The sequence below is a fragment of the Mytilinidion resinicola genome, assembly GCF_010093595.1.
Source record: "Mytilinidion resinicola strain CBS 304.34 unplaced genomic scaffold BDZ99scaffold_10, whole genome shotgun sequence".
NCBI classification, from domain to species: domain Eukaryota; kingdom Fungi; phylum Ascomycota; class Dothideomycetes; order Mytilinidiales; family Mytilinidiaceae; genus Mytilinidion; species Mytilinidion resinicola.
This window is the reverse complement of record NW_022985446.1, coordinates 147,588-161,857: the sequence shown is the minus strand read 5'-3', so window position 1 is coordinate 161,857 and position 14,270 is coordinate 147,588. Positions and strand designations below refer to the sequence as shown.

At 54.4% G+C, this 14,270-nt stretch overlaps 4 protein-coding genes across 4 annotated transcripts; 3 read left to right on the top strand and 1 right to left on the bottom strand.

The window, feature by feature from the left end:
* Window positions 1-1,191: 1,191 nt before the first annotated feature.
* On the top strand, window positions 1,192-5,021 carry BDZ99DRAFT_531371 (ras GEF; the record flags this gene model as incomplete). Its single annotated transcript, XM_033726449.1, has 2 exons — window positions 1,192-1,785; window positions 1,851-5,021. 2 exons carry the CDS (start codon window positions 1,192-1,194, stop codon window positions 4,938-4,940), a joined length of 3,684 nt encoding a protein of 1,227 aa, XP_033576270.1. The 3' UTR covers window positions 4,941-5,021.
* A 2,197-nt stretch (window positions 5,022-7,218) lies between these two features.
* BDZ99DRAFT_388907 (zf-CHY-domain-containing protein) lies at window positions 7,219-8,976 on the top strand (the record flags this gene model as incomplete). Its single annotated transcript, XM_033715604.1, has 2 exons — window positions 7,219-8,052; window positions 8,101-8,976. 2 exons carry the CDS (start codon window positions 7,219-7,221, stop codon window positions 8,974-8,976), a joined length of 1,710 nt encoding a protein of 569 aa, XP_033576269.1.
* A 463-nt stretch (window positions 8,977-9,439) lies between these two features.
* On the top strand, window positions 9,440-10,067 carry BDZ99DRAFT_476748 (uncharacterized protein; the record flags this gene model as incomplete). Its single annotated transcript, XM_033722078.1, has 3 exons — window positions 9,440-9,550; window positions 9,634-9,708; window positions 9,861-10,067. The coding sequence occupies 3 exons, from the start codon at window positions 9,440-9,442 to the stop codon at window positions 10,065-10,067; spliced, it is 393 nt and encodes a 130-aa protein (XP_033576268.1).
* A 607-nt stretch (window positions 10,068-10,674) lies between these two features.
* On the bottom strand, window positions 10,675-14,165 carry BDZ99DRAFT_26366 (uncharacterized protein). Its single transcript, XM_033713816.1, has 7 exons — window positions 13,664-14,165; window positions 13,548-13,614; window positions 13,244-13,487; window positions 13,023-13,187; window positions 12,798-12,976; window positions 11,695-12,745; window positions 10,675-11,639 (listed from the first exon to the last, which is right to left on the bottom strand). The coding sequence occupies exons 1-7, from the start codon at window positions 13,760-13,762 to the stop codon at window positions 11,027-11,029; spliced, it is 2,418 nt and encodes an 805-aa protein (XP_033576267.1). The 5' UTR covers window positions 13,763-14,165; the 3' UTR covers window positions 10,675-11,026.
* Between the last annotated feature and the right edge of the window lie 105 nt (window positions 14,166-14,270).

The following is a 14,270-nucleotide window of genomic DNA, read 5'->3' as shown; positions in this document are numbered from 1 at the left end:
AGTCAGCACCGCATCGCTGCATGCTCCCCCTGGCGCTCAAAGTTCCCCACGCCACTTGCACGCTTGGGCTGCGTTCACGGAGCCGGGGGCGCGCTGCGAGGCCGGGCCAAGGCCCTAGGCGCAATTCACTGCTGGACAGTGGTCGTGTCGCTGCGAGCCCGCCCGTGCAGGGCCTAGGGGTCCCTAGACGACAGCCGATACCACCTTAAACTGCTTCCGTCGCCCGCCGAGTACTCGAGGCAGATATTCCCCGTGTCGTGAAGACGTCGACTCCTTTGCCGCAGTCTGTCTCCAGTGTGTCTCTACGTACGCATCCTTGCGATTTCACTCTTTCCACTGCCTTCACCACCGCGTCGTTGCGTCTACTTCTGTCTCTATATCGGCCCTTGACTAGGCCCCGCCTTCTACAGCGACACCCTTGCATTAGCTCCTGCTCGCTCGATATATCGTGGCCTCCACCTCCACCTGCCGCCGCCCGCGTGGTCTTTGAAAAACCTCAGAAGAAACAGAGTGCGTGTTGAATTCGCCGACAGTCATTGCACGCGTCGGCCCTGTCCTGCGGCACGCCTGCGGCCCAGAAACCCAGCCCGTCTGACGCAAGTCGCCAAACTCGGCGAACCGTTTCAACAGACGCAGCATCGCTGTCCATGGTGCTTGTCGTATTGCAACAACATTCCGGGATCGCGGTATAAGCATCTCCTCTCTGCGGACGATCCGACAGCTAGCTCGCGCAATTTCCCCTCGGCTTCGAATTGTGCATCTTGAGACAGCTCAATTGGGCTCCTGAGACATCTCACGGCTGTGCCCGCCCTATTGTGGAAATACGCAGGGCCGAGAAAACGGGTAGGTGCCTTTCCGTTGAGGCCGCATCGTCGACGCATTCCAGTTCGCCACCCCGCCTCTTGGCCCATTCCTCGCCCATTGGACTCACATAACACGAACGAGATCCGTACACTAACACCTACGCCACAGTAAACACCACAATTCTAACGTCTTGAAGTACCGCCCCGCTATCAAGGGATCTGATCGCATCAGCATCTATCGCCTTCGCCGAGGACCCGCCTGTCTCCATGAATTGGTCCCGCCAACTTAAAGCTGCGTTGCAAGATTAGAGGTTTCCAGTCCGAATTCAAGTTCTGCGTGCAAGAGAAGTCTGCTTGGTGATAGGACAGGCAACAGAGCCTCGACGCAATGGCCGACTTCCAGCATCTTAATCTCGACGAACCGCAATTCCATGCCAGTGCATTTGTGGCACCGCTAGTAATCAACAAATCGCCCCAGAGGTCGCGCAGCGCATCGCGACACACGCGGCAATCGTCCTCGAAGAGCATGAGCAGGAGGACGACGTCGATACGATCCCAGTCACAATCGCAAATCTCGCCGCCCCTTACGCCACGGGCGTCGAGAGAAGCACTACCCTCCGCCGAGCCCCAGGCCGAGTTCCACAACTACCTGCGCGCGTTCTACCACTTCCATCCAACGTCTACCGTTTCCTCGTCGACAGACGAATCATCAATTACCGTGCCGATCAACCAGGGCGATGTCATTCTAGTCCATTCAGTGCATCCAAACGGCTGGGCAGATGGCACGCTCCTCGCGTCAGGGGCGCGAGGCTGGCTCCCTACGAACTACTGCGAGGCTTATGACCACCAGTCCATCCGCAGTCTGCTGAGTGCTCTCACACATCTCTGGGACCTTGTGCGAGACGGCGAGAGTGGAGACCTGGACGTGTTCACGAAGCAAGACTATGTGAGGGGCATGATTGCAGGAGTGCGATTCTTCTTGGTAAGTCACGGCGTCATTCATCGTCGTAAGGGCGCTTGTGGCCGTATCTAACGTTGAACAAACAGGAGAAAACGCAGTGCTTGACAAGGGAGTCTGCGCTTATTGTTGCCCACGTTAGCCTGCGACGTATGAGAAAGGGCCTGCTCGGGGACCTTTCTTCACTTGTCAAGACCGCGAAGAAGCTCCAAGAGCTCCTCCAAAGCGCCGGATCGACACTCGCCGTGTTCGAAACGCTCGACGAGCTCGTGCTGAAGGCCTTCAAGCTCGTGACACGCGCGGTTCGGTTCCTCGACATCTGGGCGCAAGATGCCGTATCTGTGCCTGTGCCATTTGACTTCGACGAGTCGGCCAATAGGCCTCTGACTCCGCCAGTCGACTCAGCCGACGCTCAGATCGCGCCCGCAACACCGTCCTCAAACCTGGGGCCGAGCGAGGATCGCACTGCTGACCATGCAGCCGTCGTGTCACAAGCGAGCTCGTCGACACCACGGGACGAGCGGGAAGATTCGCGAAGCCGGCATCCACGAACACGTAGCCGCGCATCGTTCGCCTTTGCCCTTCCCCCCACAGAGTCCAGCGCACCACATTCGTCTTCGCTGCTAAGCGCCCAGCCTCAGTCGAAGCGCCTCTCCGTAACGCACCGACTGTCGTACACAGGCAAGTCGCAGAGCGTCCGCAGACAGAACCTTGCTTCGGAGAGGCTTTGCGCTGCACACGACTCCTTCCTAAGTTTCATCAGCATTTTCATTGGGCTGCACCTGCAGTCACGATCATCCTCAGAACTCCTCGTCACAACCCGCGACTCCGTCATTGCCTGTCGCCAGCTGCTCGCCGTCGTGGAAGAAGTATGGGAACGCGACTCGCAACGATCCGACCCGCTAGAGCACGCAAGAGCGACTATGTACTCCAAACTCTCCGAACTCGTGCAGGCGACGAAGGACATGTTCTCCAATTCTGAATCTGTGAATGGCGAGGAGGTGTTCACGCCGGACTCTGGGAAGCAACTGGTCATCGCTGCCACAAGCTGTGTTCGAGCAGCAGCCGAGTGCGTCACGAAAGCTACGATCGTTATCGAGCGTATCGGCGACTTTGAATTCGAGCAAGCTGGCCAGGGCATCTCGCAGACTATTCTCGAAGGCATCAACGCCCACTTAGATAAAGACACGGAGACCGGCCTTCCAGAGCCACAAGAAACGGACAAGCCATTGCCTGCAACGCCACAAGAACCAACCTCCCGACCACCTCCACCGCCACTACTGATATCGGAATCCAAACCCCTTCCGGAACCACCCGCGCCATCACCAATACTGAACCATGAAACCCTACACCCAGTCATCGTCGAGAGCCCGACTGCAGTATCGTTCAGATCGTCGAGATCGTCGCTACCACCACTCAGCCAGCTTCCCATTCCCACGCTTCCACAACCAAGCCCGTCAGAAGCCTCTCAGAGTCCTGCGAGTGCCACTCATCGTTTCTTTGGCAAAGCCGGGAGAGCAGACAGTGTCAATGTATCTGTGGCGGACTCAACTAGCACGTACCCTAACAGTGTCCGAGGCGACAGTGCAAGCATCATCTCAGAGGTCTCAACAAGAGCAACGACGCCAGATCATTCGCCTACAACCCGCCATGGCGACCAAGCCATGATGAGCAGCTTCGGCAGCACTTCCGAGCTTCACTCTATCGCAAGCGAGGAGACTACCGGACTGGAAGCTCAACTGCTTGAGAAGACCTTCGTACATGAGCTTATATACAACAAAGAAGGCCAGATTTCGGGAGGCTCATTGCCCGCCCTCGTGGAGCAGCTTACAACCCATGAGTCGACGCCTGATTCCATGTTCGTCACCACGTTCTACTTGACCTTTAGGCTCTTTACCACACCCGTCGATTTCGCGAACTGCCTCATCGACCGGTTCGACTACGTCGGCGACAGCCAGGAGGTTGGCGTACCTGTCCGCCTACGCGTGTACAATGTCTTCAAGGGCTGGTTGGAAACCCACTGGCAGTCCGACTGCGACCCTTTAGCTCTAGGCATCATTCTCGACTTCGCTACCGGAAAGCTGAGGACTGCCCTGCCTGCAGCTTCGAAGCGACTTGCCGAATTGGCCACGAAGGTTACTGAAGTGCGCGCTGGTGCCTTGGTGCCTCGTCTCATGTCCTCAATGGGCAAGACTGGAATCTCAAGTACCATCTATTCTGCTGCGGATAGCACAGCACCAAATCCCGTCATTTCAAAGAGCCAACTCAACGCCCTGAAGAACAAGACTTCACAGTGCAACATTCTCGACTTCGATCCTTTGGAGCTTGCCAGGCAGATTACCATCATCGAGTCGAAGCTCTTCTGCTCCATTCAGCCCTCTGAGCTTCTTGCGTCAGAATGGACGAAGAAAAATACTCAAAAAGCCGTCAATGTCCGTGCCATGTCGACGTTGTCCACGGATCTCGCAAATCTAGTCGCGGATACTATCCTCAGTCTAGAAGATCCCAAGAAACGAGCTATTGTCATCAAACACTGGGTCAAGATCTCAATGAAATGCCTAGAGCTAGCTAACTACGACTCGCTGATGGCGATTATCTGCTCGCTGAATTCCTCGATGGTACTTCGCCTGAAGCGAACATGGGAGTGTGTTTCCATGAAGACCAAAGCACGCCTCGAAGAGTTGAAGACTATTGTGGATGTCGGCCGAAACTATGCCGTCCTTCGCCAACGCCTACTCAACCACGTCGCTCCTTGCATCCCATTCGTCGGTATCTATCTGACTGATCTTACGTTCGTTGATGTCGGCAACCAGACTACCCGTCAGCTTCCCGGAGATGACGGCCACGAGGGGGTGTCTGTTATCAATTTCGATAAGCACATGCGGACTGCGAAGATCGTTGGCCAGCTGCAAAGCTTCCAGGTGCCATACCGCCTCGTTCCTATTCCAGAGATGCAGGATTGGATGGAGGCCCAGATCAAGCGAGTACGAGCCAGCGACCAGTCCAATGTACAGAGCTACTACCGTCGCTCGCTCTTACTGGAGCCACGCGAGCCTCCACCAGCCGTCAAGGCGACCCCACCAGTAGAGAGCAGTGCGCAGAGCATCACATCCAAGGATCGCTTCGATTTCCTAAGCACCTTCACGTTCTCTTCTGCATCAACCATTAAAGACCGATAGATTTGTTCGACGCGCCTCACGGCGAACGATTACCCTGCATAGTTCTCCCACCACCTCTTCCAGCTCTTGTATCATGTTTGATTTGGATATCATGACCGTGCACGGCAAACATGCGCGGGGCTCATTACATGGTATCCTACGGTCTTTTTTCTTCTTCTCTGGATGTTTTCATACTGGGTCTATGGCACCCAATTCTTTCCTTTACATGTCACGGTTACGATTCCAACGGCCCCTTCCGATTCCACTTTCTTTCCTTCTAGATACCACTGTGAGCGTTTAACATGGGATTTCCGGGGATTGGTGTTTGAGGGGTCTTTGTTGCGACAAGAGTCGCAAACACTCGTTCCTCACGGGACTACTGTTGAGGGACCTTACTTGCGATTCACTTTGTTCACGGGGTGTATCACGGGAAAAGCTTAGGAACTGCGGCATTGCGAATCTCGGGACGGGACATGGAGCTCGGATTGGGAAAAATGCTTTGTATCATATCTGAATTACTCTGAGGACAAAGTAATTACGGATATCAGAATTTAGGACGAGGACGGGTAATTTAAAGTGTAAACTCACTACAACGCTGTGTCTATGCTATTATGATGTGATAAGTGATGGGCGTTCCGCCAGTGGATTGTTTTAGTAAAGTCCAGTTGCTGCCCTACTATCCCGTGTCTCTCCTTATGCCCAACGATGAAATGGCTAATGCTAATAAGCGGATGATAGTGATATTCAAAAGCAGTTATAGCGCTTTCTTTGCTATAGTACGAAGTCCTTAGTGGTTGCGAATACCCATGCCATCTTGACATAGAACGATAACGGGAACTTCTGACGTGACGTCTCCACTTTCCGTTGTACTTCGCCTTGAGCAGCTGGCGTGACCATTTCGATGGCAGTTGACCGAGGACGAACAGACATTATGGACTTAAGTAGTAGATCCAAAAGAGAGACAGACGGGCGGTGAGGTAGGCAGTGAGTGTGGTTGGATAGAAGCACTGGAGTGCTGGCTGGAGACTTCGAAGGGTTGCAACGAGGTTTTAAATGTGAGGAGGGCAACAGCGAACAAGTCCTTGTGCGGTATGAACACATTAGAACAAAGGATAATGCGGTTATTTGACGGAGTACGTATTCTTAGCCAGCTAGCCTACGGAGTATGGTACGGTTAGCTCGGCTACCTTGATATAGAACACGGTTCCTATACTTAGCCCACACAGTTCTACGGTACGGCTACGTAAGCCTCCACACACACAGAGTATATATACGGCGTACGTAGCCTAGATAGATGCTCATCCAATACACCACTTACCTCGTTCAATGCATTGTTTCACCTCCATCCTCATTATTGGAGGGGTAAAAGGAAATGGCCTTTGTGATGGCCAACGTTTGCAAAGACACCCATCAGATGCTACCTCGAAACATTGCAACCAAATGCCCATTCGAGACAAAGGGTCCAGTGAACTGAAACTAGGAAGACTACTCGTAAGTACTATTGAAAAGCTTGAGGAGATTATATCAGTATAAGTGAATTGGCATAAAAATAGACTGTATCTTGGCGTTTCATCGGCTCTGCTCCGCTCATCTTCGGAGGCTCTCCAAAGTGTTGATTTGTGAACATCTGAATATCGCCAACTTAAGCACTACTTACTCAGGCCACAATTGCTCGACGGCAGTCTTTTTGGGACATGCTTGCGAAAAGCCCTGAGCGTCGGCGAGGAGGCTAAATTGAGAGGAGAGCCGTCACCACGGTGGCGCATCCCGTGAGCTGTCTGGTCTGCTGCTCCAACGTCCTCGGTCCTCCTCAGTGCAACTCGACTCCCTCTCTCAAGTCGAGCAATCCCCTATACATCTACCACTCATGAGCACTTTGATATCCTCCTTCATTATCGACCCTGTAGTCCGTCAAGCCCGCCGGTTCTCAACCGCATACCCTTCCGACGAGGCGCATAGCGATCGTGATCTTTCACATGGAACTCCACGTCCAGGTACAGCAGATGCCAGCCACGATGACCACGACGAGGCCGCCACAGCGGTAGAGAGGGGGGATGGCCAGCATTCGGATCTCCTCGGCGCATTTCGCCGATACTCGACGTTTATTCGTCGGGGGCGGCCAGAGTCACGACCACGGGAGCGCGCAGCTGTGGAGAACCCCGAGCTCGAGGCGTTATCTACTATCTCGACCACGGAAGAGACTCCGCGAGGCGTAGCTACGAGTGGCAGCCGCAGCACGACATCTCTCCCAATCCATGGTCCTGCAGATAGAGGCATGTCCCAGAACCCGACGCACGGCATGCCCCAGGGCCTCCGTCCGCTGAACAGGGCTGCTTCGACGCCCGTATATCCCGTGGCCGCCCACACCGAGCAAGAGAGGAGGGACAGAGCTGGCTCTGGGGGAGGGGGGAGCAATGCGCCCGTCAGGTCTGAGCTGCTGCCCGCAGACGATGGCATGCGCCATCTGAGGAGGAGGATACACGAGATACGGGACTTGAAGATATCAAACGACGAGAAGGCACGCATGATGCACTATCTCATGACGGAACGGTACCATCTTCTAAGACCACAGTCGCCAGTCAGCCTTGCGTCTCACGACCGTCCATTTACCCCTAGCTCTACGCACTCGATCCTCGACTCGGATATGCACGCCTCGTCCCCAATCTCAATGACATCTGACATCGACCCCGAGAATCCGTATAATCTCCGCCCTGGAGACACCTACCCTAGCTATCGGACGAGAGCGGTACGGCCTGGCGCGGACGGCACGGGCGACGACGACGATTTTGATACAGCGGAGGACGGAAGCTCGTATGGCTGCCAACATTACAAACGCAATGTTAAGGTCCAGTGCTACAGCTGTCGCCGGTGGTACACTTGTAGACACTGCCATGACGCCGTAGAAGACCACAGCCTGAACCGCAAGATGACCCAGAACATGCTGTGCATGGCTTGCGGTACACCCCAGCCCGCAGGACAACATTGTCGACAGTGTGGACGGGAGGCTGCGTGGTACTACTGTGCCATCTGCAAGCTTTGGGACGACAACAGCAGCAGGAAAATATATCATTGTGAGGAATGTGGGATTTGCCGAATGGGAGAGGGCCTAGGGAAGGACTACGTCCACTGCAAGGTATGTACAGTGTGTCTGTAAGGGGTTAACGATGCTAACTATGACAAGAGGTGCAACGTTTGCATTTCGATAGCATTCGCGCAATCGCATCGATGCGTTGAGCGGGCTACCGAGTGCGACTGTCCCATTTGCGGTGATTATCTCTTCAGCTCATCCATACCTGTGGTATCGATGCCTTGCGGACACTATCTCCACAAAGAGTGTTACAATTCCTACATGCAAACAGCATATAAATGTCCGATGTGTAAGAAGAGCGCGGTAAACATGGAGCTACAATGGCGGAAACTTACCCACGCGATCGAAAGCCAACCAATGCCCGAGGAATTCGCAGATACAAGAGCCGTCATCCAGTGCAATGACTGCTCCTGCAAATCTTCCGCCAAATACCACTGGTTGGGAAACAAGTGTACCAATTGCGACTCGTATAATACCAACGAATTCCGCATATTATCAGGAGAGGAGAGCGATCAAGCTGCAGAAGCCATGCTGTCCACGGAACTGGATACCGCGCCTAACTCGCCGCTTGCAAGGCCCTCGGTCGAGATCAGAGCCGCACGTCCCTATTTCCTCAGCGTCCATTCAGGGCAAGACGACCGATCCCGGACCTCAACAGCCGAGCAAGCCACTTCTCTGCCTTACCAGTTGATGGAGCGTATGAGTCGATCGCTATCTCCTCTTAGGAACTATCTTGGCCGCTCACAAGAGGACATCAATCATCCGACTGGAGCTGGAGACGATGACGACATCCTTGACCGCTGGGGCGCCGACGGTCGATTCCTCTCCGGAGAAGATGATTCAGGCGGCTCTGATTCTGACTCTGACAGCGACGAGAGCTTAGACGACGCCGATGGAGCGCTCGACGAAGATGAAGCGGACGATGCTGACGAGGATTTGAACGACTTTGATCTTCTTGGACACCGTTGATTTGGATTCACAAGGGCATCTAGCAGGACTTCCGTAGGCGTTTGGGTGGGATGGGCACGGGAATAGGCGGCGTGAATGACTGATGCATGGCCTTATGACGGGCAACGGGTTGGGTTGGGATCACTTTCGCTCATGCAGCTGGGTTCCTCGGAAAAGCGTGCATCTGCATCTTCCTACATATTTAATTGCATGAATGATTCTACCCCTAAAATGGTAAACTTTCCAATGTAGATCTTGGCGCGAGACTATCCCACGTGACTGAAGCAATTTCGCCAAGCCGTTTAGCGAGAGTCTCAAAATTGTCTTGTGCGGAACGGCCCACGAACCTCACTCTTCGCACGTCCAACGAACCCGGCGATCTCGACATCAATTCCGACGACAGTAAGGCCCAACCCTACTCACCTCCATCCTCTCCACAGCTCTGTATCATCCTTGCTAACTTTTCCCTCCGCTTCCACAGACAATGGCCCCACCCACCACAAAGGCCGCCGGCAAGAAGCCCGCGGGCAAGACGCAGCGCAGCGCCATTCAGGACGTTGTCGCGCGCGAATACACGATCCATCTCCACAAGCGGGTGCGTTAGCTCAGTTTTATGAAGTCCACATATGGCTGTGTAAATGGCATTGGACGGAAGACTGATATACTGGGGTGTTGCAGGTTCATGGCGTGAGCTTCAAGAAGAGGGCCCCGAGGGCGATCAAGGAGATCAAGGCGTTTGCGGAGAGCTCGATGGTATGTGGAACCTCCTGTTCTTCTTCCCCCCCTACCGGTGTTCGCCTCGTGGGTGGATTGGGGTTTGCAGACCCGGGCACCACAACGATTACTTCGCACAGCTTTTCTACAGGAGTTGCATTTGCTAATTTCTGGTGTTTGTGTGTGTGCAGGGCACCAAAGACGTCCGCCTCGACCCGCAGCTCAACAAGAAGGTGTGGGAGGCTGGCATCAAGGGCGTGCCGTACCGCCTGCGCGTGCGCATCTCGCGCAAGCGCAACGACGAGGAGGGCGCCAAGGAGAAGCTGTACAGCTACGTGCAGGCGGTCAATGTCAAGAGCGCCAAGCACATGCAGACGACTGTTGTTGAGGATGCGTAGATGAGATGAGGATCTCGGGCATGTCGGAAAGGGGGAGAGAGGGATGAAACGGTGGGCGTTGGTGGATACCAGGTTCTGGGAAGACTGGACCAGGTGCGGCTTTATTGCTGCTATGATACTACTGCCGGCTTTTGGCAAGGAACAATAATCAAACGTGTTTGTCCTTGTCAGTTTGATGCTGGGGTTTGAGGTGACGCGGTGCGTGAGTGAGGACTTGAAATGACGAGAGGCACCCAGATGAGACTCCGAGCTCATCAATTCAATTCGCCTTCCCTGAAGCCATGGGCGGTCCAGGACACACCGCTGAACTCAGGCCGACCTAACTTCAATTACAGAATTCTCATTACATCGCCATTCCAACTCTCCCCCACTAGGCGCCTCTTAAGTCTCGCCTCTCCAATACAACATCCACACCGGTCCCCATCTGAACCGTCATAACAAACACCAACAGCGCTAGCTCATTCTCCTTTGATTCCGGCTAGTCTCTATCTCCTATCTCACCTAACCCCCCCAACCCGGTGAAGGGGTCATGTCTTGAGGACTTGAAGTCGGTATGTTCGCTAAGAGCACCACCTGATTAAAGGGGGTGCGGCGAATTGTTTATGCTTGGATCGTATGTCCCACTCACGCGGAGGTGCCTTTGTGTGATTAGAAAAAGGCACGAAAGAAGACTGTAGCTTAGACATGAAGTTCTGGGGAGCGTATATCAGCCTAATATCTGCTGTCCTTTGGCGAGAGGTCGTGATTCAGGACTCTGGCAAAGAGTCTGGTATTGATATCGTTCCACCAATGCTACCCAATCTCGCCAGCGCCAACAAAAACCCAAAACGCCTCCATCCATCCATCTCATGATCCCCAAAACCCATCCCAACCCAGTTCATATACCGTTACAAAGCCGACCCCCTGAAAACGCCATCCCATCCTGTCCTAAAACCCTCCAGCCCCATGTCCAAACCGCACTACAACCCCCCACTCAAAAAGAAATCCAGCTCACTCGGCCCGCCCCTACTAACCTCATTCTCGGCCAGCTGCTCGAGCAAGCTCAGAAAAGGATCCTTCTCCGGATCTGTGTGCGCGCTTCCGCTCGCGCTCGCGGCGCCGGGCGTGGGCTGCTGCTCAAAGGGCGTCGGGGTGGGCATGCTGAACATGGGGTCGAAACTCCCCCCGTTCGCCCCGGTTTGGTGGGTGGCCGAGTCGTTGGACGGGAGGCTGGGGTCGAGGGCGCCGAAGTTGAACGAGGAGGGGCTGAAGGGGGCTGGGGGCGTGAAGAGGGTGAAGTGGGAGAGGTCTTGAGCGGGTTTGGCGAGGGCGGTTAGGGGGGTTGTGGCGGTGATGGTTGGGAATTGGGGGCTTTCGGAAGTGGGATCGTGCGTGGCGGATTTCGAGCTCTGGAGGACGGGGCGGGGGCCGTTGGCTGTGGAGCGGCGTTTTTTGCGGTTTTCAGAGGGTACGGGCGGTTGGGTTGTGGGTTGGTGTGATATCGAGAAGGTGGTTTGGGGCATGGTTTGGAGGTTGATGAGGTTGGGGCCATTGTAAAGAGTGTTGCGGTTCTCTATGTTGTAGGAAGATAGGCTGGAGAGTGGGGTCAGTAAATTATATACGTTAGGATGGATGGCTTGGAGTTTACCTTTCGTGTACAGACTCAACCTGAATGTCACTAAAGGTGAGATGTGCACCGTCGAAAGCCTGTCCAGCATAACGGTCGAAGAAATCTTCCAATTGGAAAACGGGGGAGAACCGCATTGGGTTGCTAGCAAGAGACTTTACCAGCTCTGTGTGGCAGCCGTATATGGTCTGCAAAGTTTCTCGTTGATGCTGCACGCCTGCCCATATGAACCGGAGTTCTGAGAGTTGGTGCATTTCTCTTGATAAGAATTCTGAACTCGAGGAGAATACCTCGCCTTCTCTCCCACGATAATGTGCCCCGTGGACGTGGATGGTGCCTGCTGTGCACACGCAGTATCCAACAAAAGCAGGCCAGTCGATGATAGACGAGGCCCTGCCAATCTCAACTAGTTCCGCAATGGCATTGGCATGCAAGAAACAAAGATTCGTAGCTTCGATTTGCCATGACTGATGCTGTGAAGTTCCAGACAGTTCCGCAAGGTCGACCGGAAGAAAAGGCCGGTAGATGAGGCAATGGATGAGGTGGTATATGAGTTTGCTGAGAACATATATCGTACTATCTGGCTGTCCAAAAAGTGCTTCTATCGACGTGAATGTGTCTTGTGTTTCGGACGCCCAGATGTCCAATTCTTGGCGTACTTTCGAGAGATTCGACAGTGAGTGCCAGGGAAAGTGGGAATCCCCTTTGACACCACCCGCAGCAAGGTAGCGGTTAGTGATCCCTAATATCTTGACTATACCAATCAGCATGCCCATACTGCCTTGGCCTTGCTTGCCGGAGCCGCCCATATACTGGAGATTCGAGCCATTCGGGAAATAATCTCCTTCGATAAGCATGGCCCCAGGATGTAATTGCCATGACGGCAATCGGAGTACTATGGCTTCATCCGCTATCAACGAGGGGCGTTTTGATCCACATGCAGAAAATCGGTCTAGGAGGTAGCAGGACCAGAATAGTCGTCGGCGGCCTTCTCGTTCAGCGGGAGTGATTTTCATGGCAAGCGGAAGTTCTCGATGTAAGTCCAATGCGAAAGCCATGCTTACCCCGGACGCTATGACCGTGTAAGGAAGACAGTCTCAAATTTTCAGAGTTGTGATACGTACTCAGTAGCATATACGCCTTCTTTCCTCTCCCCGCTTGGTAGCTGGCTTGGGCTAGGAGGAGGAGTGTCTGTAGAGCTTCGATGGATGGCTCGTCAATGTCCAGCTCCGTCCGAGACCGCCTCCCATACTCCTGACTAATTCTGACTGCGCCATTGTAGCCGCCGAATTGTGGTGTGTGCCTAAGAGTCTCAGTAAGAGGAGAAAGGACCAGAATGGTAGACATACCTCGCGCTCACTGCATATATGGCGTATGCAAGGTAGGGCGGGACCAGGCCAAGCTGCATACGCTGCCTCGTCGTTGCTTCATCCAGGATATTGTATGGCTTGTTGTGTATCCTGGTGAAATATATGTCCAAAAGGACATCCGGGACGACGGTTGAAGCCTGCAAGCTGCTGATTGGTCAATGCCGATTTTAGACATGATAAGTAAGGCAGGATATAATTACCTCGGTTCGGTAGGCGATATCAGAGCCGGGGTATGGTTCGGATGGGGGGCAAGCTCGACCAGGGGCCGCGGTGGCAAGGCGCCGTTGTTGTTGCTGTCACTGCCGGTGTCCTGGCTCGTGGAGTCGTGATCCGGTGATGAGTCTGATTTTTTCTCAGTGTGCAACCGCTTCTCCAGTACGTCCACACGCTTCAGCAGTGCTTCGAGAACATCTGTCTTGGGACCTCGTTTCTTCGGTACGGCATCTGCGCTCATTCGTCAGCTCTCCACGACTCAACACCTGAAATCACTGGAAAGAATCATACCATAGATACACGGACACGCAAATACCTGGCAGGCTTCACAAGTTGGCCGCAGACGGTTGCATTTGATCTTACTATCAGTCAACAAAAGCGTTTGCTTTTTGATAGAGCTCGTGTACCTTTCTCTTCCGACAGCTCTTGCAGTTCATCGACTCCCGCGGCTCGCTCGTCATTCGTCGAGCTGGGAGGCGGTCAATGCCGATCTGTGGTCGAGACATTCAGACTCCAGACGACAGTGCAGGTCGGACGAGGTGCTGCAGACGGGCAGAGGACGGAGAGACGCATTGCTCTTGGGCGCAGAATCGTGAGGGCGTGGGCGAGAGGGAGCCAGCGGCCGGCGCAACGAGTTTTGGAAGAGGTGTTGCAGCAGATTAACTAAGGTGCTAAGGTGCCCTGCTGCCACCAGGCCCGCCGCCAGTGGCATGGTGGGGAGAGAGAGTCAGGGTTTTGGGCTACGGAGCAGCTCGACCGTCACAGAAGCGCCCGTCCTCTGCCTGGGGAAGGGTTGCCGTGTAGGGTTCGCGTGACGATCGTGCCGGCAGTCAGCAGCGTCGTCCCGCCAGAGCTGACTGACTCCGGGGACGGTGAACGAATCTTGCCTTTGCCCCGTGTTCGTAGCCTCGGTTGCACACCCCCAGTTAATCCCTCCGCAGCGGGTGGCGGGTGCCAGATTGCTCAATTGCGGGGCCGGCAGAAGCCAGATTGATTGGCCTCTTCCTGGGCTGC

Bases quoted from the DNA above. Each gene is read 5' to 3' on its own strand.
- BDZ99DRAFT_26366 (XM_033713816.1), bottom strand. From the start codon at position 13,762: ATGTCTCGACCACAGATCGGCATTGACCGCCTCCCAGCTCGACGAATG. The intron at 13,488-13,547 runs GTATGATTCTTT...GAATGAGCGCAG, and splicing joins TGCGTGTCCGTGTATCTATG to ATGCCGTACCGAAGAAACGA. The intron at 12,746-12,797 runs GTACGTATCACA...ACACGGTCATAG, and splicing joins GAAGGCGTATATGCTACTGA to CGTCCGGGGTAAGCATGGCT.